This window comes from Pezoporus occidentalis, unplaced genomic scaffold, assembly GCF_034315485.1.
Source record: "Pezoporus occidentalis ecotype Australia unplaced genomic scaffold, CSIRO_AGI_Poc_V1 ctg1, whole genome shotgun sequence".
Taxonomy (NCBI): Eukaryota; Metazoa; Chordata; class Aves; order Psittaciformes; family Psittacidae; genus Pezoporus; species Pezoporus occidentalis.
The window spans coordinates 5,074,014-5,101,281 of NW_026912778.1; the positions used below are offsets into that span (position 1 = coordinate 5,074,014).

A 27,268-nucleotide genomic window follows, 5' to 3' on the forward strand; every position below is an offset into this window, starting at 1 on the left:
CAGGATTGTTAAAGATGCTGTTGGAGAACAGTGTGCTAATAAAGGGATTCCAGCTACCCTGGAAAGATTGTGTTTAATTTACTTTGTAAGGATTTCTGTGAGTTGTATTGAGCCTCTGAAAGGATCAGTATATTCGTATTTCCCTCCCTGTAGTTACATGGGTTAGTTTGGAATAATAATGAAAGTTCTTCCTGCCACTTCAGCTTCCCAGTCTAATAAAACCTTAAGCAAACTCATACGTACCAAAAAGATGACTTCATTTTGTGACAGCTGTAGAGTGGCTCACAAGTGTGCATACAGAAACTGGAGGTGTTCTCTTACCACAGCTAGAGGCTGTGCCTGTATACCTTGTGTGCTCGGTACATTTTCTACTTTTAAAGACTAAGGCAGCTTGGATTTTGATGAAAAGCACTTGCATTGTGTTGTAGCCTGAGAAACTTGAAGACGAGGAAAGGCTGGGAGGAAGGAAGGAGAAATACGCTCTGAATATTGGAAATGTCTAGAAGGCTGCATTTGCTAAATGCTGCAGTTTTTCAGGGTAATGATGATTTCCTGCTTGGAGGTTAGAATGTGATGAGAAATCTATATTATGGTAAGGATTCTAACAAAATCTATTGAGTTGAAAATAAATCTAATAACACTGATGAAATTGGCAACAAATGCCAGTTCATGCTGATGAGAATCATTATCGTCATATCTGGAAGGAGCATCTTGCTGCATGAAATACTAGAGAAGGAAGGGAAGAAAAAAGTGGAAGTTTTGGAAAGTATTGAGTATTGGTAAAGGTATACTGCTTAAATTCTCCTGCTTCATAGATCATAATACTAGCTGGAGAATGTCGTCTTCCCACTGCTGTCAGACGTGTTCATCTTAGATACAGTGTACTGGGTTTTGTACAGTTGTCCTCTTCATGGTCTTCTATAGGGCAGCATTTCTACCACACACTGACGCAGGGTTTCTCGGTATGAGATTATAGATACTCAGCTGCATCAGGCATTCTTGGCAGCTCTGTATTCAGCAAAACCACCTCTTCAGCTTCACATCTTGTTCTGTCTCCTCCCCATCATACAGTAATCATTTATATCCCAGTATTTGGTGACAAAGTAGGAACATGACACAGTTTCATTTGGGACTTCTATTGTATCCAGGCAATGACCATTCTTTGCAGTCTATTCAAAGTTCTGCTTGAGGTCTAGTGCAGTGAATATGGTGCCGTTCCTGGTGGTTTCCCTGGAGAGAATTCCAGTTCAGCACCTTTATATGCATAACGTCGTATCTTACTGTTTGTGATACATTTATAACTCTCAACTCTCCTTTGCTTTTGTGGCATAGGATTGCATGTTCCTTATAGCTTGGGTACTTCTTCATATATAGCAGGGCATAAAACTCCCCTGGGACAAAGGCAAGTTTTTCCTTTCCTTAGGTTCAGGAAACTGCTTGTTCACATTGTAACTTTGTAGAAGATTAATAATTAAACTGTGGCTGAATTTAATATATGTCCCATTGCTTTGAGAAGGAGGTTAATTTCGTGTAAAAATAACATTTTCATAATGTTTTCTGTTATCCTTTCAATTTTGATACCTAAACTAATCGTTACAATATGAATTTTGTTACCACCTCTCCCATAAAATCAGCTTGCTCTTTCAGCTAGCCAGACATGCATCTTACACCTCCTTTCTAGTTACGAGAATTGGAAATGGCAAGAGAATTGAAACCCTTACCCTAAAGCAAGGTTTTCACAATCACCTGTATTAGCAAATCTGATTTAATTCGTTGTTGTTAGCCTTTTATTAATGGAACCATAGGTAATGCTTCTTTGCATCTGCCTTAAGAGAGACTAGCAGGGAAGAGATTTACAGGTCTTATCTATGATCAATAGATGAAGGAAAATTCGGTATGGCATAGACTGGGGAAAAAACAGTATTAAAAAAGACAGCAGCCAGGCTAGCTGTCTATGAGAGAATGCTACTAGCATTGTTGAGGAGTTGCTTTCATCCATTTGCATTCTCTTACTTTAAGATTAGAAGAAAAAAAGAAGAGTAATCTTAATAGACTTTCAAGCTTTTCTATATGTTACATGTATATGTAATGAACATTAGTTTGTGTGTCTTGAAAATTTAAGATTGTGTTTATTCTTAACAGGATTTTGATATTATTTTCTTGTGTGTTTGTTGTCTTCACCATTAAGAAAATGTCAGAATAACCACAGCAGGCATAGATGAAGTCTCTCAAGCAGGAGATGGCTGAGGCACGCCTTTGGGTCTGAATATAATGCCAGATGCCACACTGCTTCTGCTAGATCTCAGACTTCACAGATTTAAAGGGAAAAGACACGATTTACCTGTGCATAAGTCTGTCAGTTGTTGGTGAAAGCTTGTGCTGGTGAACTTGGCTTTTGAAGTATTTGGAAATTTGCAGATAGGCGCTTTGAAAATCTTTTTTTTTTTTTTTTGATAATTTGGAAATACCTGCTGACAGCACTTAGAAGCTGAGCTTGCAATTATGAAAACTCAAAAAAAAAAACAAACAAGAAAACCCAACTCAGTCCCCTGCCCCACCTTTCTAGCCATCTGTGGTCAGTCTAGTGAAATGAATTCTAATGCTTGTGAACTGATTAGAAGTCTGAACTGAAGATCATCAGAGTGAACTGGTAGAAGTCTTGGCCACCTGAGCCCACATCTTTAAGAACAGAGATTATTGTGGTATGCCATATGCTGTTGCCACGTTATTTTGTTCTGAGGCAAACAAGTGAGAGTAATTGCTCTTTAAACCATTATCTGTTAACCTCGTTATAGATGTTCCCTTTGTAGCAATTGCTGTTGCAGGAGCAGTTTGTGTTGGGTGAGCAAATGGTAGCCATGCTGTATTTAGGCAACCATCCAGCAGAAAATTATACTTGAGGTATATATATATTATACAAATACAGTACAGGAGCTCAAAAAAGCTGAGGTATTACAGAATTGCTGACATTTAAAAACTTAAAACCCCCAAAACTTTCTTGATCACTTGTGAAGAGGGAAAAATTCCTAGTATTTGCTCTTGTTCTGATCACTTAAAAAATACTGTTGGGGATGTTACTATGATTGCTGCTTGTGAAGGAACTAGCTGGTGATGATGGATTAGTAGAAGACAGTTTATACAGTATTTCTAACTTTTCATGACCGAGGCCTGTTCTGTGCATTATACAATCATAGACTCATAGAATGATTCGGGTTGGAAGGGACCTTAAAGATCATCTGTTTCCAACCCCCTGCCATGGACAGGGAGACCTTTGCCTAGACCAGTTTACTCAAAGCTCCATCCAGCCTGGCCTTGAACACTGCCAGGGATGAGGCACCCACAGAGTTGGGATCCGTGATGACTGAATTTCCGCTACACCCACAACTGGCTAAAATGGTTGTAAGCTGTGATAACAACTGTTCTAATGAGGTCCTACCTATTACTGCCATGTTGTCAGGTAATACCAGAGAAAGAGAAATAAAATGCAGATCTTCGATTTTGGAAAAATTTGAATTTTCCCCATCAAAACCATAAACAATATACATATATTTTTAGTAAAATTAGAAAATTTTTTTTTTTTTTAATATTTTCTTGGCTTTCTGTTACTTTTTAGCTGCACTGATAATCTTTTGATAATGTATTTTGGGTTTGAATTAGACATGTAGGAAAGATTGGTAATCAGTGGTGTGGTTATGTAAAAATAATTAGCGGCTTACGGAAGTGCTGTGAACTTCATATATAATCATCTGGGTTTGCCTTTTTACAAAGAGGTTTTCCTCTGGTAGTTTATAAACTGAACTAAACTTTAAGTTAAATGTGTGTCAGAGCTGCTGTTCTGTTGAAGTTTTTCTGGAATCTGCACACAAAGTAAAAAACCCACTTTGACTGGTACATTCATTTAACCTGCAGATAAGTGACAGAAAAGAATAGTGACATCAAACATGGAGAGACCTGCATGAAGTAAAATACACATATTATGGGGAGTGTCTAGTTGTTCAGAAATTTTATATGCAGTAGTGTTGTGAACATTAGAATACTTTGTTTATTGCAGCATTAATTAATTCCTGCCTTTTCTCTGCCTCAGGAACTCATTATACAATGACAAATGGAGGAAATATCAACAGTTCAACGCATCTACTGGATCTGCTGGATGAACCAATTCCTGGAGTAGGAACATACGATGACTTCCATACCATTGACTGGGTTCGAGAGAAGTGCAAAGACAGGGAAAGGCATAGACGGGTACTTAAGATCAGTAACAGTAATTGGAAAATGTTTTTTGTTGGATTTTAGAATTCAGGTCTGATCCAGGAACACATACCAATATTTACATACTTTAAATTTGTAAGTAGTTACGTTAGGTAGAACTACAGTGCTATTAAAAAGGCACTTTTTCATTTATACCTGCAGTCCTGCACCAGGATTACAACTTGGAAAGGAAATGGTAATTAATTAAAGCGTGAAGAGCTCTCTGTCATCCAGGTGACACTTTTACATTGCTGCCTTTTTTTCATGCTAGTATAGTTAAGGCTATTTTCCAGTGTAGATGTATTTGTAATAGTACAACAGTGCTTATGGTAATACTTGTACAGAAAAGTAAGCACCGATGTGTGCTGCTTTTATCGTGACAAATGTATCTGTGCTAAAGCAGTGTAGTGTGGTGGTTGTTTGGATTATGGGAAGTGAAAATTCTCACGCCTAAAACATCTATATTGGTGTACATATGCTTAACAAAAAAGTAGTCTCAGTATGTATGGTAAATGTCCTTTCTACTCTCCCATCACAGAACTTGCTTTCTTGTCTCATGATTTCTTGAGAGTTCAGACCGTTCATCTTTATCAGTGCACTCTGCAATGAGTTCTTTCATGAAATGGACTCTAGGTTTTTTAGTCAGTAACATGCTTGATGCTGTCATTCATGTAATAAATTTATTTAATAGAATTTTAAGAGGAAGTATGCTATTTAGAGCCTTACTGCCAAACTTCTGGGATACTTACCTTAACTAACCTTAAAACCAGAACAGATCTGGAGATGTGATTTCTCCTAGAATATTTTTAACTTATCAAAATTAATAATTAAGATTGAATTGTGTGTAGAGGGGCAGAGGAGAGGTTCCTTCATGTACAACACTGTAGCATTATTCTGCTTTCTTTGGAAACACCATTTTTAACTTTGTGGAAGCAAATGTAGGGTGTATATGCTGATTTACTTTGACATGGTTGAAAAAAATAATCCTACACTAGTTTAAAAACCAAAACATCCACAGTTACACTATCTAGTGCTTTTCTAAGGAAGAGTGTTACTTGGACATTGCATCTGAGAACATGTATGTTGCCTGAATGCTTTTAATGAAAACTAAGAAGGTGTTTTCCATGGGATACTTCATTTTACCATTTGATGTCAAAGCAGTAATTAACACAGTGCCGTCTTTACACTGCAGGTGTGTAGGTCAGTGTCCAGTGGATGTACCTTTGGATAACATGCTGGGCCTGACCAAATCCTGGGAAACAGGCTAGGGTGAAGTCTCAAAGTTCTTAGGCAGTTTAGTGTCTGATACAGAAAAGTCAGACAATACAATTCAGTTTATAGCCACAGGACTACTGTGAAATTTATAAGTATGTCCTGAATGACAGGAGACTCTGGCCATGTATGTAATCAAAGATGTAGAAAGAAGAAGGAATGAGTTTTTGAAAGACATGCTACTGTAGAAGCAGCTTCTTTTATTAAAAAAGAAAAAAGTTTGAGAATCTCAGAGGAAACTATAAAATTTATTTATTTGATAGGCTGAGAAAGCTGGGGCTGTTCAGCCTGGAGAAGGCTGCGTGGAGACCTCGTAGCAGCCTTCCAGTATCTAAGGGGGCCTGTAGGGATGCTGGGGAGGGACTCTTCATTAGAAACTGTAGTGATAGGACAAGGGGTAATGGGTTCAAACTTAAATAGGAGAAGTTTAGATTGGATATAAGGAGGAAATTCTTTCCTGTTAGGGTGGTGAGGCACTGGAATAGGTTGCCCAGGGAAGCTGTGAATTCTCCATCCCTGGCGGTGTTCAAGGCCAAGCTGGACAGAGCCTTGGGTGACATGGTTTAGTGTGAGGTGTGCCTGCCCATGGCAGGAGGGTTGGAACTAGATGATCTTAAGGTCCTTTCCAACCCTTTAGGAGTGCTTTAGGAATGTTTTTTTTTTCAGATTACCTTGTCTAATACTGCACTTTGTTGGTTGGCTTTTTCTTTTTTTCTCCCTGTTTGTTGCACGTATTGTCTCCCCCCCTTTTACAGTATAAGAAAGTCATAAGAATAGGATCCAATTACATCATAAAGGTTTAACATAAACAAGTTATGCACAAATTTCAGCTAAGTGCATAAAGGAAATCAGGCTAAAATAAGAATTACCATTTTTTTTTGTACAGTAACTTTAGATGTCATTAGTAAGAGTTGTCTAGAAGTATTACTGTGTAGTTACCTAGTTTTTGAGTTTATGTGTGATTGTTAGTGTATGTTTTGTGTGATTTTTAGACAAATACAGAGATATATATATTTGGAATTGAAGCTTAGGAATTCGAACTGTATGGAATAGCTTATTAGCGCTACCCTGTTTATTTAAGGTACAGCAAAAAATAAGTTTTAGGAGAGAAATAACTCTTCAATTTTAGATGTTTTAGGTGTGTATCATGTAAATTGTTCATTTACCCTAATAATGCATTTTCTGGGGTTTAGATTTTTAAATGAAGAACATTTACTTTCCTCTGTCAGTTGTTTGATGTCTGAGTAACCAAGCTGTAAAACACTACATACAATGTAGTTTAAAGAGAGGATCTACTTACCTGTAGCTTGCATCATGCAGTTTGTATGTCATACTTACTTTTTTCCTCCTATTCATATTACAGAAACACATACAAATACACAATGATTTCTCTTTGCAGATTAACAGCAAGAAGAAAGAATCAGCATGGGAGATGACAAAAAGTTTGTACGATGCGTGGTCAGGATGGCTGGTAGTCACACTAACTGGTTTGGCATCAGGTAAATTAAAAACCAAAGGGTTCCTTTCTTACATCTGTAAGCAAGTATAGTTACTGCGTCTTTCATGTGTGCATTACTACCCAACCTGGATGAGAGCTGGTTCAGACTGCTTACCATAAGGAAGGAAAAAGGTTGGGAAGGAAAAGGTTGATTTACAGGCTTTAGTGTTTTGTGGGGAGGGTTTACTAATCAAAAGGAAAACAAAATTGGCACTGAATTTAGTGAGAGTTTCTCAGAGTTACTGACCTTTTACCTACTTATCAAAGGTCTTTAATTGTGTGATTGAGATCGATGTTTTCCTTTCTGCTAAATTGTGCTGTTTTCCTGTAGCATTTCTTGTGAAACTGTATTAATTGATCTAGATTGCTTTTTCAGCTATGAGTTTATTTTTTTTGGGGGGGGGTGGTGGGTTGTGTGTGTGTTTTGTTCGGTTTGGTTTCCCCTAGCAGATTAGTCCCTGGATTAGTTGCAGAGTATAGCATGGTAACTGTATAATTACTACTTAGATATATGCATAATCACTTTCACAAATCACATATAAATTAATATATATGCAAAGTTTTAGCATGTTTATATAGCTCTGAATGTTCAATCTGGGAGTGTGTAATTACTGGAAATTGCTTATGATAATTTGGGTGGGAATGTGCTGTGTTGTACTTCTACCCCCCAAGCTGCTATGTATATTAAAAGTACTTTATTATGTTTCTGAGCATCAAAGAGCAAATTCTGAACGTTTCCAGGTTTTTCAGTTTCTTGCTTTTTGTTGAATGTGTCTAGTGAATCTTAAATTGGTCAGCCTTGATTTAAGTCATGGTAAGATCTTACGTTTATGTAATTTTAAATAATTTGGATGAAATTTTGTCCTACTGAAATACTGCCTTTGACTCTTGACTTTAGTTGGCCCAGGATCTCAAACTGAGGGTCTGTCAAGATTAGCAAATATGAATTAGTAAATCAGAGGTAATTTTCTACTACCAATCTACTGCACAAGTAAATTGTGGCTGTCTCTATACAGCTATTTCTGGTAGTGATTAAGACATTAAAAATAGCTAATTATAACTAACAGTTGTACATGTTCACAAAAATACTGACTTTAGAAGTAGTTTTTCAGTATACTGCTACCTATTCTTTGGGGACTCTTCAGCAAGCTTTCTGCATGTACAATACAGAATCTTTCTTAAGCTTTGAGTTTAGGAACTGCTTAGTATTTATACTGTTTGTTACCTGCAGTAGGAATTAATTAAAAAGAGTGGTCTTAAGGTTAGGGCATGGATTTCTGTTGTACTGTCTGCCTCATTTTTCCCCTCCCCATGTTACAGAATTCAGTAGTCTTTTTATGTGGATCACGTGAATGTCATCAGTGTTTATTTTGGTGATTTATGTTGTTCTAAAACTATTGTTGGTAAGGTAAGAATTGTTTATTATTTAGTTTCAGTGGACTGTTGGAGAACTGGCATAGGAAAAATCAAAGAAAAATCAAAGATGCATTTGACTCAGGAAATGCACGAGGTGCTATAGATTCTGCAGCAAATCCTAATCTTACTGGATCACAAATATTCCTGCAAATCAGTAATATTTAAATGTCTGTTTGTTTAGGTTTTCTGTAACTTAAATTTACGTCAGTTAATAGCAACACATTTCTTTATTTTAGCTGTGTGTGTTATTCCTACGTACCAGAATATTAATACAGAACTGTTTCTATGACAGGGGCATTGGCAGGATTAATTGACATTGCTGCTGACTGGATGACTGACTTAAAGGAAGGCATTTGCCTTAGTGCTTTGTGGTTTAACCATGAACAGTGTTGTTGGGGTTCCAATGAGACCACATTTGAAGAGAGAGATAAATGTCCACAGTGGAAAACGTGGGCAGAACTAATAATTGGGCAAGCAGAAGTAAGTATATACCTGTTCTTTGATGGCCTTGCTCAACAGCTTGCCTCATCATGGAAAGAAAATAATGTTCTTAAGCTTAATGGTACTGAACAGATTTGGGTTGTACTGTCTGCTCCATTTTTTAGCATTTAAATAGATTATAGTGTAGTAAATATGCATTCCATGCACTGCAAGGGTGCTTGGAGTGTTGCAGATATAAGGAAGTTATGATAGTGTAGAACTGTAGATTTTTTTCGCAGGATTTTCTATTGCTGATCATAGCTATACATAAAAAATAAATTGTGGAGTTCTGTGATAACTAAGAATAGATTAGTTTTATTTTTTACCACACATTTTTTAAAATAAAGAATATTTACCCAGTGTTCAGTAGATTTTAGCAGCTAATAACTATAAATAAAACCCAAACTGTGCTGTTTACTTTTTCTGTTTAAGGTGCAGTGTTAGAATACTTTCCAGTTTGTATAAGCCAGTCTTTGCTGATGTGTGTCATGACTTCATGCTTTTCAAACAAAACTCTCTCTTGGCTTGGTAATAATTACCATCCCTCAAAATGTGTGCGTAAGTGTACATGCAGCAAGGGTACTTTTGCGCTACTTTATGTGGTGATTTTGCTTAAATTTATATTCTGATTTTTTGTTTTTAGGGTCCGGGTTCGTACATAATGAACTATATTATGTACATTTTCTGGGCTTTGAGCTTTGCCTTCTTAGCAGTTTCTCTGGTGAAGGTATTTGCTCCCTATGCCTGTGGCTCGGGGATACCTGAGGTGAGATCTAATATATACGTTGTAGATGTTTCATATTGATGTGAAAATTCCTGCAGGGAATTCCTGCAGGGTCAGAGGGAAGGCAAGAGGTAGCGCCCTGTGACTTTGATGAAATACAAGTATTCAAATTGAAATAATCTAATTGTGCTAATTGTTGTTGAGAAAAGTACTCCAAATTTCAGGGAATCTCCTGAGTTTGTAGATTTTGCTGCTTGCTTCTGGGTGGACTACTTTTTAAGGACACATTTAGCTTAAGAGAGTGTACTTCTGAAGAGTGATTTCCAAACCTGACCCAAATCCTTACCCACCCAACAGTAATAAGAGAGTAGCTGTTCATTCACAGAATTTGGTTCCTTTGGTGCAGCAATTGATGTATTGTGGCACTGGCTTTAATTGCCTTAACTCAAAATCACACCATCAATCACAGTGAAATGTGTAATATCCTCAAAACTTTACTGGTTTTACAGTTGCTGTCTGTACTATACACAGAATGGGAGGGAAAAACACAAAGTCTGATCAGTCTAGTAATTCTGTAGATACTTCTTTATGTATGTGTATTGTGGAAGCTGAAGGACAAATCCTGTCTCTGAATAAGCCTGGAATAATTCTGTGCCATTTTTCCAGAAGAGATTTCATTTTGAATTGGTTTCCAAATTTAGCTAACATCTGCTTTTAGTCACTGCTGCCCAGTGTTCTGTGTACATTGTATTTATAGACAGGTTGTCCTTTCCTGTGATAACTATATTATTTGCTGTATCTGGGCATGTATTCCAGGGTAATAATATGACACTGTTAGGCAAAGTAATACCTTAGACAAGTGGCACATGTTTCCTGTTTGAAAAAGCCTGATCTTTTCCACCCTTATGTCAAGGAATCTACTGGTAAATTTTTATGTGGAGATGGTAAAACATAAGGAGAAAACAGAGAGGGGTAAAGTGGGTGCAAATGTGGTATTACTACAATAAATGATCTTGAGTGTAGTTTTTCAGGTTTATTCTTTGGGAGTTTTCCGACTTGCATGTAAGTTATGTCATAAACCAGTGAATGCAGTCTTAGAAGCTAGTGCAGAGTAAGTTTCCGCTAAATGTAATTGATAATCATGTTTTATATTATTGTACAGTGTTTTAGAATAAGTTGCAAATGGAAAGCCTCTGGCAACCAGGTGGGCTCAATGTAGCAATATGAATACGTTTTAAAGTGTGATAAAGGTAGCCATTTGATGAAAAGGGTATTTTTGAACTTAAGTAGCTAATGTAATGAAATTAATTATTTTCTGAAGAAAGCAGAATACAATAACAGATGATATTTTTTATTTCTTCCAGATAAAAACTATTTTGAGTGGCTTCATCATCAGAGGTTATTTGGGGAAGTGGACTTTGATGATAAAAACAATTACTTTAGTCTTGGCTGTCGCATCAGGTTTGAGTTTAGGAAAAGAGGGTCCCTTGGTACATGTTGCCTGCTGCTGTGGGAATATTTTTTCTTACCTCTTTCCAAAGTACAGCACAAATGAAGCTAAAAAAAGAGAGGTAAGTTCTTGTAAAAGCATTTCTAGAATGTATTGCATTTCTATGCATTTACACTGGTTTGTTTAAAGGACAATATTTTTTCTATAAGGCAGTATTTAGTCTTCTGTCGTTCAGCCAGTTCTTCACCCAGCCTGTTCATCCCACAGCTGAACAACTTGTCCAGAAGGATGCTGTGAGGGACAGTATCAAAAGCCTTATTAAATAAAAAGACAGTACATCCACTAGGTGTGTGGATACTTATAGAAGGATAGCACATTAGTTATATGCCTGGTAACTGCATTATTCTGTAAATGCCTTTCAATAGCACCCAGCATAATTTTCCCAGGAACTGAGGTTAGGCTAACAGGTCTGTAGTTCCCTGGGTTTTCCCTCAGCACCCTTCGTGTAGGTTGGAATACCGTTGGCTTGTTTCCAGTCAGCAGGAGCCTGCCCAGACTCCCTAGACCTGTGGGATATGATCGAGAGGGGTCTTGCCATAACATCCGCTAGCTCCTTTAGGACTTGGGAGGAATCCTATTAAGCCACATGAATTTGTGAACATTCAGGTGATACTGCTGGTCCCTTGTAATTTCAGTGTCCACAAATGGAAAGTTGCTGTTCCTGCACTTGTGGTCCTCTGACTCAGGGCACTGGGCAGCCCAAGGTCTATCAGTGTTATTAGACTAAGGCAAAAACTGCATTGAATGCCTATGCTCTTTCCTAATTCCTGTTAGTCAGATGACCATCTTCAACAAGTCTTGGTCCAGTGTTTTCTTTAAACCTCCACTTGCTATTAATGTACTTAAAAAATCCCACCCCCCCCTTTTTTTTATTTGACACAGAGCTGGCTGGTTTCAACATTGGGTCCTTGGGGTCCCTTCCAACCTTGTATTCTGGGATTCTGTTAAGTGTAATTGAGCTTTGGCCTTCCGTGGGCTTTTTTCCTGCATATATGAATCACAGCTCAGTAACCTTCCTGTGAAGCCTGACCTTGCTTTCAGGGATCATACAATTTCTTTTTTCCTCTTGAGCTTCACAAGAAGTTCCATGTTTGTCCCACCTGCTCTTCTGCTCCGCTTGTTTAATTTATGACACAGTGGAATTCCTTGTTTTAGTCCAGGGAAAGCTTACTAGAGTTTCTTGAAAATGAGATATCAGAAATTTCATACTGAAGTATAGACTCTTTTGGGTGCTATTCTGAGGAGGCTTTGAGCAGTGTCCTTGGCTTAGTTATGGCTCCTACCTGGTCAGTGGCTGCTGCGGTGACTGGCCAGTTTACGAGCATTCTGATACATGTACTTGATGCTTTTCTGTTAGCAAGTCTGTGAGTCCGTGATAGAAATACAGAAGAAACTGGTAAATGTAATGAGATTCTGGTCTTCATGTTTAAAGCATTTCACAGACTGTAAAAAGCTCCCTCACCATTGTTTTCCAGGTGTTGTCAGCTGCCTCAGCAGCAGGAGTATCTGTAGCCTTTGGTGCCCCAATTGGTGGAGTCCTTTTCAGTCTGGAGGAGGTATGTCAAGAGGTGGCACTGAAGGATAGATACTTTAAAAAATCTCTTCAGCATGAATAATCTTGGACTCCTTTAAGCTGCGGAGTCTTTCTTAGTAAGGAAATTATTTTTGGACCCTCTTTTCAAAGTCAACAGTCTTGTTACCAACAAGGTCCTAAAGATACCGTTTCTTTTCTCTGGATGAAAGTCAGCTTTGCTTTGTTCTCAATTATATTTTTTCTGGAGAACGGTTGAGTCAGTTAATAATTACAGTTTGCGTACAGATAGAGATCCAGCTGGTTTTCACTGTAGGAGTGTATTTAAAAAAATCAGGCTTTTCTTTCTTTTCTTTTTTTCCACTTTGAAGGAGGCTTTTGAAACCTGCTTGACAGTTGTAGGAAGCAAGTTTTTAAACGTTTTTAAACTTCTCTCAAAGTTTCAGGCACTAACGATAATTGAAGATGTTAATTATTAAAAGGCAATTATGCCATAAAATGGACTGCCAAGGCAACCAAACTCTCTTCTCCAAGAAATGTTTTGTGTTAAATTAGTTTTCATTAGTTATTTTAAAAGTACGCAAGAACGTTATTTAGATCATCAGCATTTTTAAAGAGAACTAAAAATGTGTACATTGAAAAAAAGGAAGCAAAATGTCCCGTCGTGTAAATTTTGCTGTATCCTATGGGGGTTTTGAGGAATTCAGTTGGTGCAAAAAAACACTTCCAGAAGAAAATTCTTTTGAAATTCAAATTGGGCAGTGTGGGGCTGAAGTATGAAATTACAAGTTCTAAGGATTGTATTTTCTTCTGTTTTAGTTGTACTTCATAAAAATAACATCTGCCAGAAACCTTTCACTGTAGGTTGAATGGAGATGAAACAGCATTAGCAGGAAATTTGAGAGGGCAGCTAGTATACAGTCTGGTTCTCATGAATGCTCAGAAGAGATACTTACGAACAGAGAAGCTTTCAAACATAAATTACTACACATTATTTCCTAACAGTCGTAAAACAGCAGTGGTTTTATTAGTGCTTTAGTATTGATGTAAGTATGAATTGCTGTCAAGCTTTTAAAAGATGTAGTATGTGCTGAAGTGCCAGTGCTCCAAGGGGTGAGAATAATAACTGATAAGAGCACTGGGTTTTTAGCATTTACCATGTCAGTAGCAGTACTGTAAAACATGCATAAAATGGTCTTTCCAGTATTTTTAATTGAATCACTAATAATTCTCATGTATTGCCTTTTACAGGTCAGTTACTATTTCCCACTGAAAACTTTATGGAGATCATTTTTTGCTGCTTTAGTAGCTGCATTTGTTTTAAGGTCCATCAATCCTTTTGGTAATAGCCGCCTAGTTCTTTTTTATGTGGAATATCACACTCCTTGGTACCTTTTCGAACTGCTTCCTTTTATTCTTCTGGGAGTATTTGGTGGGCTCTGGGGAGCTTTTTTCATCCGAGCAAATATTGCATGGTGTCGTCGGCGCAAATCTACAAAATTTGGGAAGTATCCTGTCCTGGAGGTTATTATTGTTGCAGCAATAACAGCTGTCATTGCATTTCCTAATCCATATACAAGGCTAAACACCAGTGAACTTATTAAAGAGCTCTTCACAGACTGTGGGCCGTTAGAATCCTCCTCCCTGTGTGACTACAGAAATGACATGAATGCGAGCAAAATAGTAGATGATATTCCTGACCGTCCAGCAGGCACTGGAGTCTATTCAGCTATATGGCAGTTGTGTTTAGCACTCATATTTAAAATAATCATGACAGTCTTCACCTTTGGTATCAAGGTAAGTGTGAATGCAGTGGCTGGATCATCTGCTGTGATTATTTAATTATTGCCTTTCTCATTTTCCATCCACAAAGTTAGTAGTTTTGTGTATAGAAATCTTAATGTGTATTTCTTTTTAAAAAGGTCTTTCTGTTGTTGACTAATAGGCAAGTAATGTAGAAAACAGTATTAAACAGTATATAAGCCTTTTTCTCAGCTGAACAGAAACATCCTAAATTTAATAGGGAACAGTAACGGGGTGCATGGATGGCTGTTTGTATGGGCCCGATTCAGCAGTAAGGATGATTCTAAAATGTCTGAGAGACGAGCTCAAACATAACCACTCAGGTTTCCTAGTCCTTTTACATGGCAGGAGAAAAGACCGTACCTCTTGATCAGCTTGTAGTTTTGGTTTTTTAAATCTTCTCTCCTCATGTATTGTATGGATATCATTACTGCAGACTGTCCAAGGGAGCCAATGGTAGTTTCTTTACTTTCCAGCATTGCATGTCATGACTAAAAAGCAGGCTTTGGTGCTGTGACTGTAATGGGAATTTCTTCTCCATTGCAAAGCAGCATGGTTTTTTTTTCTGTTCATTTTAGAGCTCTCTTCAGCTTCTCTCCAAGCTGTGGCAGTTTTCTGAATGACATATAACTGTCATGCCTTCATTTTCTGTCTTGTCCGGCTCTCTTCATGGCTTTTGCAACTGTGTCATTATCAGTCATGTCTTAACACAAATGTATTCATTAAGCAGGATTTGTGTTAAAACTGGCTTTATTGAACTTTTTAGTCTACATTGCTGTTCCATGTAACTGCATGCATAAGAAGACACTTGTTTACTGTGAGAGTGGTTGAACACTGGAATAGGCTGTCCGGAGAGCTTGTGGAGACTCCATCCTTGGTGATACACAAAACCTGACTAGCTGCAGTCCCGGGCAGCCTGCTGTAGTTGACCCAGATTGAGCACAGATAGACAACTTGGAGTGGTCAGGCCCAACCACAGCCATTCTGTCATTCTGTAACTGATAGAACAATATCATTGTGTTTCTTATGTGTTGATGTTTTAGAAGATGTTACAGTCTGTCATTTGAAGTTATTTTCCACGTTAGTCAATGAGTAAGAGAAATCTGGTGTGTCTTTTAAATGCTAGTCTTCCATAGGCCAGAAATTGATCAGAGGTGTCAATAGTTACAAGTTTTACAAACCTTGCAAGGTCAGTTTAGGTGGTTCTAATCTGACAGTTTGAGCATTTGTATCTCTTGGAAAAACACCAGGCTTGTAAAACGATGCATCAGGTATGTTCCCGTAAGCATGACAGCAGTACTTCTGGTTTTGTTACAGGTTCCGTCTGGGTTGTTCATACCTAGCATGGCAATTGGAGCAATAGCAGGAAGGATTGTAGGAATTGCAGTGGAGCAGCTGGCTTACTACCACCATGACTGGTTCATTTTCAAGGAGTGGTGTGAAGTTGGAGCTGACTGTATTACGCCTGGTCTTTATGCCATGGTTGGTGCTGCTGCATGCTTAGGTAAATAAAATGTAACAAATAAGTATCTGATTTCTTGTATGTATGTTGCCAAAATAGTGGTTAAGGAATGAAAGGAGATATAAACGTGCAGTTTTGGAACACCGTTTTATATGGACTTCTGTCTTTTCAGAATAATACATTCACATCTCTACACGAGACTCAGATCCTTGTGATCTGAGGAATAACATGTGACATTTAAATTGATAAGCATTTAAACAGCAGTGTTTGCTTTCTGTCTTTGGTATTGACCACACCAGTCTGAAAAACCGGTTTCATGAAATGTATGAAGTAGAGGATTTGCAAAGTCAGGTACTGTTGAAATTATTACAGGGAGCTGCATGATCAGCTGCCACACCTACACGATGTGCAAAAAAAGTTCTTGCGATTCATAATCCAGACAAAACTGTCAGAGGTTTCCGATGGTTTGGGGAGTCCAGCTTGAGGGGTTTTTAACAAGTCTGATTTACAAACTGTTGAAAGTCAGCTTCGTGGAAAGAGGCTGAAGTTGGGCACCTAAACTAGGACAGGTTTTTTGAAGGCCTTCTCTTGTCCTCACAACTTCATTGCTTTAGAAATTAAGCTTAAAATCTATTAGTACAGATTCTACAAAAGGAAGACCTTTTCTTTAACGTAAAATGCATTTGAGTGATGAAGTAAACTAGTGGTACAAATGCAGTTTTTTGAGAAGTTGTTTGTTTTTTTTAATAGTTCAACTTGAATCACTTTTGAATGCATTGAAAGAAAGAACATATTCTTTCCCTAAATTAAGATATGGCATGAGAAACCTTGGCAGAAAAAACATTTTGAGTACTAACAAAAGAGAAATACAATCCCTTCCTTCTCTCATTGTCAAAGACATTTCTTTTTATCAGCTCAGAATTCTCTTTAGGTTTTATGATTCAACAACAGCATTAATATCCTAATCCTTTGGACAACATAGCTGTTGAATTGCTACCTGTGACTTCCGTGCATTCGTTCCATTATTGTACCATATTCTCACCTTACTGGATTTCCTTGAATTTCACAATATTTTTAACTTAGGTGTGGTGTGGAGAAATACACTTTTATTCTTGATTTACGTGAAATAATTGCACATATTTTTTGAATCCTTTAATTCTCTCTAGGAACTAAAGCTCTTTTCTTTACTTCTGACAGCTTTTTGTTCACTTTTCCTGTCTGCTTTTGTTTGTATTATACATAATGATGCGTGTCAGATGATCTTTAATGACAAAGTTATGTTTGTAGTCCTCAATGGGAAGGCAGGAAATTCTGAATTCATCATTATTTGATACCAGAATGTTACTGGCTACCATTTACCATTTTTTTGTTGCAGGTGGTGTGACAAGGATGACTGTGTCCCTGGTAGTTATTGTCTTTGAGCTAACAGGAGGTCTGGAATATATTGTGCCCCTAATGGCTGCAGTCATGACCAGTAAGTGGGTAGGAGATGCCTTTGGTAGGGAAGGCATATATGAGGCGCACATCCGACTGAATGGATATCCTTTCTTGGATGCAAAGGAAGAATTTACTCACACAACACTGGCTGCTGACGTTATGCGACCTCGAAGAAGCGACCCACCTTTAGCAGTTCTGACGCAGGATAATATGACAGTGGAAGACATAGAAAACTTGATCAACGAAACCAGCTATAATGGTTTTCCTGTTATTATGTCAAAAGAATCGCAGAGACTAGTGGGCTTTGCTCTAAGAAGAGATTTAACTATTGCAATAGGTAATTATCTAACAGTCTTGCATGATTATATATACCAATTTAAATGATTTTATAGCTTAAAACACAATTTACTTTGTATGTTACTAGACTTACTTCAGGTTCAGATACCCTGCAAAATCTGTTCTTTATGGAGGTATATGACTTTATGGCTGTTTCTTTATGGAGGTATATGACTACCTTCAATGGCAAGCTTTGAAGTGGAGAAAATACTAATCTCTTTGTCATAAAACCACACCATATTGAAGTAGGCCAAAACATCATCTAGTCCAGTATTTTTGTTGGTTTTGAGGCTTTTTATAGAATGAATCACAGTCCGGTTTGGGTTGGAAGGGACCTTAAAGATCATCCAGTTTCAACCCCCCTGCCATGGGCAGGGAGACCTTCCACAGACCAGGTTGTTCAAAGCCTCATCCAGCCTGGCCTGCTAGTACCTGTTTTCCTCAGGTGGCACTGCACTAACACTGTTCTTTAAAATTGGGTAATACTCATTTTCAAACAGCAGGATTCTGTGGGAATTAAAAATGTTCAAGTCATTTTTAAATTTAAACATACGCTGCACTTCTCTGTGACAGTTGTTACAACTAAAATTGTACTAGGGAGAGATAAGCGCAATATTTATTACTTTAGGTTTCTGCTTTTCAATTTGTTTGTGTAATGGGAAGTTTGCACATGAGCAAACAAGCCCTGTTTGGGCCCTCATTCTCTGGGTGAGTATTAGAACTTGTGTGACCCTTGTGACAGTGCTTTGTGCACCGCTAAGAAAAATGCTGTGGATTTTGAGGACATTATCATAACAAAAGGAAAAAAATCACTGTTATGTAAGGAAACGCTACAAAACTGTAACTTCTGGTGCATGAAATCAGTGATGGAAATTGCATCATAAACTACTTTTTCTTTTATTATTTTTTTATTCATAAAATCATACATTGACAATTGTCTCTTTAACAGACACTTGAGAAACAGAAGTCTCCTGAAACTTTAAAACCACAAAAGTTCTGTGAACACAACACTGTTTACTTCAGTAAAACTTTTGCCTATGGTCTTAATACTGTGTATACCATAGTATTACACTGCGTAGGATGCACAGAAGCATCCAAAACTGAGAAGTGATTCAGACATCATACTGGTTTAAGTTTGCATTTACCTAAGAGTTAAAGGGGTAATAGCAGAACATTCATCTAATAATACACTTTCACAGGTAGGACTCATTTCAGCTGCTCATGCTGAGATCACATGGTGCAAGTTCCTTAGTCTTGGATTTTGTCTGGCTTAAGAGAGTCCTTGTGTGAAAAGTTCTAGGTATGGGGAGGGAAGCTGTTGTCACCCAAGTGATGAAGGTGTGAAAAGGCAGAGGCAGTTCAGAAGAATCTAAATAAATTCATTGTAAACAAGAAGACAACATTTTCAGAGTGCTCAGAAATGAGTTCTTTGGTTTCAAATCCACAGTAATTCCAGCCGTTGGAATCGTGACAGGGGAACTGTCAGCTGAGATTGGCTTTCCCCTTGACAGTTTCTTTAGCAGCTGTGTGCTTCCTGCACGTTATTCTTTAAGTCCTTCCACCTCTTTATAGTAAATAAAAGTTGTTTATTGGAGTGAGGAAGGTAGTAGCTGAAGAATGGCTAAAGCTGTATGGTAGATGGCTTTTGTGATTTCTGCACAAACACTCATTAGGGCTATGGAAACACATCAAAATAGCGTATATCAGTCTCACCATCTAGAGAATAAGATCAGAGTCAGGTAGTGTTGATTGATCTGTCTGTTTGCACTAACTTACCTTACTCCAAGAATATAAATTCTTCCTCCTTTCCTGTTTCCCCCCTCCCTCTTTTTCTTAAAGAAAGTGCTAGAAAGAAGCAGGAAGGGATTGTTGGCAGCTCCAGGGTCTGTTTTGCCCAGCATACCCCATCACTTCCAGCAGAAAGCCCTCGGCCTTTGAAACTTAGAAGCATACTAGATATGAGCCCTTTCACCGTGACAGACCACACCCCAATGGAAATAGTGGTGGATATTTTCCGGAAGCTGGGTCTGAGGCAGTGCCTTGTAACACACAACGGGTAAGTTAAGTGGCAGCAATGCTGTTCATTGTGTTAGATACACTGATTTTCAATTCCAGGATCAGAGTATTTGAACCAGGATATATTCCAGGATGACAGTACTGGAACCCCTATTTTTGGTACTGCAACTGAGGGCCCTAACTGTTTGCTAAGAAGGTGCTGTGCTGTGACACAGCTCTTAAATTCTTACTTCGCCCTCATATTCCACCTAAGCAGGCAGATGATCTCAGTTATTTTAAGATGTTCTGTTAAAAACTCACATTCAGCAAGTTTTGTGTGTGCAACTTGCTGTTGCACACACATGTGGAGGACACACAACCCCTCCACATGTGTGTGCACCACACAAGACAATTTAGTTGTGTGGTACACAGTCCAAGGCCTGCACTTCCTTGTTTTTATCTGTGTTCTGTGCAATGTGTCTGCTGTTGAACGGCTACAAATACCTGGGTTTGTAAAAAAAAATAATAGTGGGAGATAATGATTCAATCTTTGTCTCCTCTTCTGGAGTTCAGTGATGGTGATTACCACCAAGCTCTTGGTTTCAAAATACTAACAACTAAGTAACTGCTGGTAGTTCTGGAACTTCAATGTGCACCTTTTGTTTCTACACTTCAAAGCATCTCAAGAAAACTACTCTATGATTCTATTCTAAGATTTAGAATGTCTGTAATGATACTATAGGGAGTTGTCATGTGATTACCTACTAAATATATCAGCCCCAAGCATGGAAACATAAATGTTCATTATAAGTGTCTCTTATCTAAACTACTACTTTTTTTTGTTTTACATGATCTTTTTTCTGTGTAGCTGTTCCTTTAACATTCTGCTTTCCTTGACACACATTGCACCTCCTACCACAGTGTCTTGCTTTCTCTTTAGCATGTCTTTGAAGGCACCTGGGGAGTGAAACACAGTCTGCTAATCCACCTTATTTAGGATCAGTGTCTATGGGAAAAACTCAAGAAACCTAAAGAGGGATGGGACTTCCTTTGCTGTGGGCAAAAGGATTGCTGCTATAAGTGGCAAATACTCAAATACCACATTGGTTTACAAGTTTATTTTCTCAGGTGTATTTTAAAACAAATTTATTTTAAATGTTCTCCTGCTGCTTTTCTCTTCAATGCATCCCTGTATTGAACGGCAAGTGTGTGCTTTCAGAAGCATAGGTGACTTTAAAAACCCTTCTCACATGGGGAGAGGACGTATGATCTGACAATCAGTGCAGGCACGCAGTTATTCTTGTTTTGGGGAGGGAAACCGAACTGATAGAACTTCAATGAAGAGTATTTACTATGATGATTTTTTTTCTTAGTTTCTGTCATGGTTAAGTGCTCGAACGTTGACATTGATGTTAAAATCAGCTCTGTAAAAAGCCTAATTGTGCAAAGCTATGTCAAACTGCACTTCAATTTTTTAACTGTTTTATGATAAAGCAGCAGCTAGTGTGGATGGCTTTAATAATTTGCTGTTTTCAGACATTCATTTTTTGTTATCCTGCTTCAGTTTGCGACCTTGTGATGTTCCATGAGCCTACTGTCCATTGAAAGATCATATAAGTAAAGCACTAGTGGTAGTTGGCCATGGCATACAGCCATGTGGACAGCAAGGACTAACCTATATTTTGGCAAATTCCCTGCAAATTGAACATCCCCACGTAAAGACACACATCAATGTACTGATTCCACTCCAGACTGGAATAGGAACCGTGCAGAAATTGGTGCTGGTGACAGAGAATTACATAAAGACTGAGTCTCATTCTTCCTGTATCTGTACCAGAATACACATTCCAGGGAGTTGCTCTTGATTATACTGTCAAGAATTAGAAATTTGTCTGAGTTTGTCTGTTTGTAGGCATACCAGGTAACACTGCTGTATAAAGCCGCTTCAAACCTAAACTGCTGTGACTTTACACAGTTATTAATGTGTTCATTTACTATGGTTTGTTAAAATTTTGAATAATATCTGTATGTGTGAGAAGTAACTACTAAACCAAGGAAATAAAGAGATTTTTGTTTCAGGGCCTCTTAAAACCTGAAGAGATGTAAAAGTGGGGAGAAGGGAGAAGCCATGTACTTGATACAAGAAACATATTACTCTGGGGTGGTTGAAGATGCAGTTGTATTCAGCATTTTGGGAGAAGTCTGGGAAAGGGGTACTGACTTTCAGATCATTTTTCATTGAATCATCTCATTAGCTTTCCTGCAACCATTCTTTTTCTTCTATTTTGCTCTAATCCTTTTTCATTATAGAACTTTTTTTTATTTGATTTCACACACAGTTATTAGCATAACATGATCTGTTTCAGGATTGTCTTGGGGATCATCACAAAGAAGAACATATTAGAGCATCTCGAGCAACTAAAGCAGCACGTCGAACCCTTGGTGATTAGATATATCAGATCTCATAATTAGACACATTAGAAGTCAGGAAGCATGAAACTTGTGAACTGTTCAGGGCTTTTATGACATCGGCTGAACAATGAAATCATCTTACGCTAAACCTTTCTACTAAGCCATAAAACAACATGTGCAAAATCCTTTGGTAGAAATGAAGCTGTTAATATGGATGTACTGTTAGTCACAACATTAAAGGAAACTAAACAATAGACTTTCTGATACTTCTGTGCTTGAGGTAACATAGATCCATGCAGTTGATCTGCTGATTTCCCCAGGTGGGAAAGCACACAGCTAGGAATACTTCTTCCGTGACTAATAATGGAAATTAAGATTTTCATATATGCCAATTTCTTTTTCTGACCTTGACAGCTTTAAATAGCTGTCAGATAGCAAAGTGTCTTGTCTTTTGAGAAGCAAAACCCAGCACATTTTTAATGTACCGCAGCATTAGATCTTCCCTGTAATCCCCCTTGATCAATGTGGTATTTTTAAAAGTACTCTTATTTTTAGTGAATTCTGTGATATTATGTAAAGTCCTGTGATTCTGCTGCTGTTCCCTGCAGCAATTCATGTACTCCTTTGTAAAATGTTCACTGATATCCTAAGCCACCAAGTGGCAGCTACTGTACTGACTGTTGACTTCAGTCGATTGATTGATAGATACTGTTTTAACCATGATGTTGTGAACTAACCTTAGCAAGATGGTAGACTTTGTCTTAATTTGGACATGGGTTTCTAGTTACCTCTCTACTAAACATACCCACCAAGTTTAGCTGCTTATGTGCAAAACATGCTAATTATGTTCTCATTTTATGCTAATATTTCACAAGTATTTCATGCGTCCTTTAATATGAAATGTACTAACCACAGTAACGAGGGCAACAGCTCATTCATTCTGCTCTTTGCTTCTCCTGTGATATTATCCTTTTGGAAAGTCTCAACCTTCTTGGTATTTTGCAGAGTTACAATTCTAAAGCCATGAAGACCCTGTCATAAGAGCACAGTGTCAGAATTGGAAAATGAAAATTCTATTTTATTATTCTCAATTTGTTTTCTAAAGCAGTGAACTCCAAACCCTGGTTAACATGTTTGTCTTACAAAACCTCCGTGGCCCATATGGTGTGCTCCTATGAATACGTTCAGCCTGAGCCAGTGCATCAGACTGGCAGGATCATTACAAATTACAAATGGAGGGAAGGGGAGTTTGATTTGCTCTCAGGATTTTGGGCCATCAAGTGGTATGTTACTTGTGATGGCTAGGTTGGAACATGCCTCCCTTATGAAACAGGATCAATATCACTTCTTTTTTCATGCCTCTTTTTTCTTTGTCCCTCTTCTGTTACTTTTTTGTTGGCATACGCTAATCAAAATTTCATTTTTGTAGACACAAAAAGTTAAAAAATTGTCATGGGCTCTGCTTGTATTCCTTGTATTTCATCAAAACAGACTACAGCTGTCAGAGACCATCCAATACAGTGTCTCAGCATTGCTGTCTTTTAACAAACGGGTGGTTCCTCAGTATTTCAGTTAATAAAATGTTCTTGTCTAAATAAGAAAATCAGGCTTTTTACTTCTGCTCTATTCCTGTCAACAAAAAGGACTTGGCTACAGATTTGTTCTGCTTTATTATTTTTTCCTGCTCGGATTAATGCCGATTTTCCATTTGTCCTTTTCAGGCGCCTCCTTGGCATTATAACAAAAAAAGATATCCTCCGTCATATGGCCCAGACGGCAAACCAAGACCCCGCCTCAATAATGTTCAACTGAAACCCATAGCTGAGGAGAGAGAGGAAACGGAAGAGGAGGTTCATTTGTTGAATAGCACAACACTTTAGTCTGGGGGATGCTTCCAAGATCAGAGACGAGAGCTGGGTTTTTGTGTGACAGTGCTGCTGGAAATCAGGAGTTGGTCTGGGGGAATATGTGGCAAGGAGGAGGAAGGCTGATGGGAGCATGGGAAGGGAGAGCTGCTGTCCTGCACTGGATGCGTCCCGAGATGTCAGGTCTGCCATGATAGTGCAGTGGGTGAGCTGTGCGAGGTGGCACAATTCTCCAGCCCCAGCCTGGTACTTCAGCATTGAAGAGATGTGTTCTTAATCCCTGTTTCTGGAGGGATCATTCCGATTCGAGCCATCTTACGGAAACTGAAAGGTCTTGCCCTTTTCACCATTGAAACTGTTGTGTTAAGTCATGAAATGTATTATTACACGTCACCTTTCTACATTCCAGAAGAGCTTTATTTCTCTCTCTCCTGAGCCGTAACAAAGCCTCTTTAAAATTGGTGTGCCCTTTCAAAGCAGTTGATTCTCATATTGAGATGTACTGTGAGTTACTGAGGTTTGATCACAAGAAGGGAGGTTTTTCTTGTGCCATTAATCGTGTAAGTTTGTACATCATGAAATGCTTGGGGCGGTACAGATGCACTGCGACAAAACCAGACTGAACAGGTAATACCTTGTGAGAACTGTGCAAGGCTCCTTTCAACCCATGTGCCGTTGGGGTAGGAGAAAAACTAAAACCGGGCAAAATGAGTGTTTCAAATGAAGATACTGGTTTTGCTGCAGAAAATATCAATAATGTGACCTGGTCTTATGCAATTTTTGTATTATTAAAAACACATGATATATACCAATGGTGTGCAGTATAAGGATAAATACTGCTATTCTACTAGTTAAGAGCTGGAACAATTCTGTATACGTGTATCTGGTAAAACTGCATGCTACAACACTGGAGATCTTTCCCCCCCCCCGTAAAATTTGAGAAAGGTCATTTTTATTTTTCTCTTCTCCACAAAAGCTGTTCCACTGCTGACATGGTAGGAAGAAATGTAACTCATAACTTGCACTAAATGTATATTATTTTTCTTGAGGTTTTCCCATTCTTTATTTATATTTGTATGGATTAAAAATTATTAAATATGAATCAGTTAATATCTCACATAACTAATTACCTTTTTAATGTGATTTTGTAGAATAATTCAGAATCCTCTGCACGGAACAGAGGATTAACAAATGTTTACAACTAGATGAAGGGTTGAAACAAAATGGTTTCTTTATGATCCAACACACGCAAGATCATTTTCAGATACAACTCTCACTGCCGTTACCTTGAGGTTTCCTTTTCCCTTTAGTAGCAGATAACTGGAAGAGGAATAGTAAAATTTTATTTTTAAAAATTGCAGGGTTTAAAAATAATAGCAGGAAAGCAACTGTAAGTATTAGATTGCTTTTGACTTTTTCTTTTTCAAGTGTATAGAGGTGTAAATGATACATAGCTACAGGAGGTGAGCAGCGGGGCAGAACCTAATCTAGTACTTGAAACTCTGGCAGGACTTTTACCATTCAGCAGCAGCACACATGCTGGCAGGTGAACTGGCAGGTCCCTAAGTTTTTCCCCAGCACTAGATTGTTTCATAGTCATTATAACAAGCCACCACAAGCACATGCAGAGGAGAAAAGGCAATATACTGTAAGCCTCAGGGGCAGGGGGAGAATCAAGAAATCCGGCTGACAAAAATCATGCTTTAGAGTATGGGATTAGGTAAAATTTCCTTCTTTAACAATTACACTCCCAAGACTGCAAAAGTTGTAAGCATATAAATGGTAAAAGTCCACAATAACAATCCTAGGTATCTCTAAGGCATTCAGCAGGGTTACCACAAATGTCTTTTATTTGCAAGTACATGGTAGATTTTAAACATAAGATACTGAATTGGCATTCTGGTACTTTTGGCAAATCTAAAACAATGCCTGTGCTTAAGTGCTCTGCTGTTTTAACAATTTTTTTGAGTATAAAACTGCCATCTACAGCCATCATCTCATCTCGTGCAGCAATGGGAACCAGTAGGAAGCAAAATGTGCCAGTGGGCTCGTGGTTATCAGCCCCAGTATTAAGAAGGCCCCTGAAACAGGGCATTGAGCTGTGTTAAGGTGGGAGGGTGGCAGAACCAGCTGTATTCCTCCACATGAAGTCAGTGTCTGTGGTTCAGAATCAGTTCCTGAAGGAACTTTGCAGAGGAAGCTACATAATGAGTAGGATGTGGCCATTCCCAGAGGCAACTCTGCAAGTTGTCCATGCTGCTGAGTTCTGGTGTCTTTTACTTTTTTATACAGTGTAAGAATAAACACACTACACCTATAAACCCTGTTTTAAACCACTTTGAAACCTCTGCTATGTCTGATGTTCTCATAAATCACAGCTGTCCATATGATTCTGCAGACCACCTGAAGTGCAGTTCACACCCAGAATTTCAGTATGGATGCGAAGTGCTGCATAGCAGTTGTGCATCTCTTTTCTTTTCTTACCTGCTGCGCTTTCCCTGTTGACATTTAAAACATGCTTAAGAGGTTCTTATAATGATGTCTGTTTGCCTGTGCTGTGCAACACAAAGTTCTCAACCGTACAGCTTCCAGCGCCTTACTCAAGTTACCAATTTGGAAAAATATGAATGTGGTGGATGGGAGGGGAAATGTCAGCGTTTTTTAGGTTTTCTTTAAACCGTTCAGTTACTGGTTCATGAAGAATGCATTCTTTGTTAATCTGTGATGTTGCCTAGGGCTGTATTTAATATTGATCTTAATGTTTTTATTTATAATAGTGTGGTAGAGCTGCATATCATTGCAGTAAAAATTCTGATTACTGTGATGATTTAATCAAACATTAAAAACTTCTGTATGACCATTTATTGTTCTGTCATGTTTTGCTGTTGTTTTCACCACCAGTATGTGTGTTGATTTCTGTATTTGTTTTCCCTGGGAAAAAGTTAACCACTAGAAATTTTACATACAAAACCAGTAAGCAAATGAAAAAAAAAAAAAAAAGTTCTTGTTACTTCTGTGAGTTACAGGGCATTCATGTAAAGGTCGTTCATACTTGGAACCTAAAAAGTAAGGAGGAGCAAGACTGAAGTTTCAAGGAAGTACCTCCTATTATAAAACATGAAATTCTGGGCCCATGGAAGTGTCCATATACGCTAGTGCTTCTGTCTGAATAAATGGAACATTTCTATGCTGAGTGAAAGGGTGGGGGTGTCAAGGATACCAAAGAAGATGTGGCACGTGATTGTATTTTTCATTTAAAACTGCAGATGCTTTTGCAGA

At 38.1% G+C, this 27,268-nt stretch overlaps 1 protein-coding gene and 1 long non-coding RNA gene across 8 annotated transcripts in view; one reads left to right on the forward strand and one right to left on the reverse strand.

The window, feature by feature from the left end:
* CLCN3 (chloride voltage-gated channel 3) overlaps positions 1-26,849 on the forward strand; it is a 61,001-nt gene extending 34,152 nt beyond the window's left edge. For 4 of the 7 annotated variants that reach the window (XM_062621841.1, XM_062621921.1, XM_062622145.1 and 1 more), the window contains 12 exons: positions 4,085-4,242; positions 6,920-7,019; positions 8,727-8,914; positions 9,558-9,680; positions 11,003-11,209; positions 12,624-12,704; positions 13,931-14,476; positions 15,800-15,986; positions 17,320-17,718; positions 19,557-19,773; positions 22,079-22,154; positions 23,846-26,849. In XM_062621841.1, coding sequence (XP_062477825.1) covers positions 4,085-4,242; positions 6,920-7,019; positions 8,727-8,914; positions 9,558-9,680; positions 11,003-11,209; positions 12,624-12,704; positions 13,931-14,476; positions 15,800-15,986; positions 17,320-17,718; positions 19,557-19,773; positions 22,079-22,154; positions 23,846-24,004 — 2,441 coding nt within the window. In that variant the 3' untranslated portion in view covers positions 24,005-26,849. The remainder of the gene's footprint in view (positions 1-4,084; positions 4,243-6,919; positions 7,020-8,726; positions 8,915-9,557; positions 9,681-11,002; positions 11,210-12,623; positions 12,705-13,930; positions 14,477-15,799; positions 15,987-17,319; positions 17,719-19,556; positions 19,774-22,078; positions 22,155-23,845) is intronic. The other 3 variants (XM_062622074.1, XM_062622233.1, XM_062622315.1) reach the window with 2 other exon arrangements.
* On the reverse strand, positions 18,607-23,851 carry LOC134166388 (uncharacterized). Its single transcript, XR_009965859.1, has 2 exons — positions 23,035-23,851; positions 18,607-19,086 (listed from the first exon to the last, which is right to left on the reverse strand). It is a non-coding gene; the product is annotated as an uncharacterized LOC134166388 (long non-coding RNA).
* Positions 26,850-27,268: the final 419 nt, after the last annotated feature.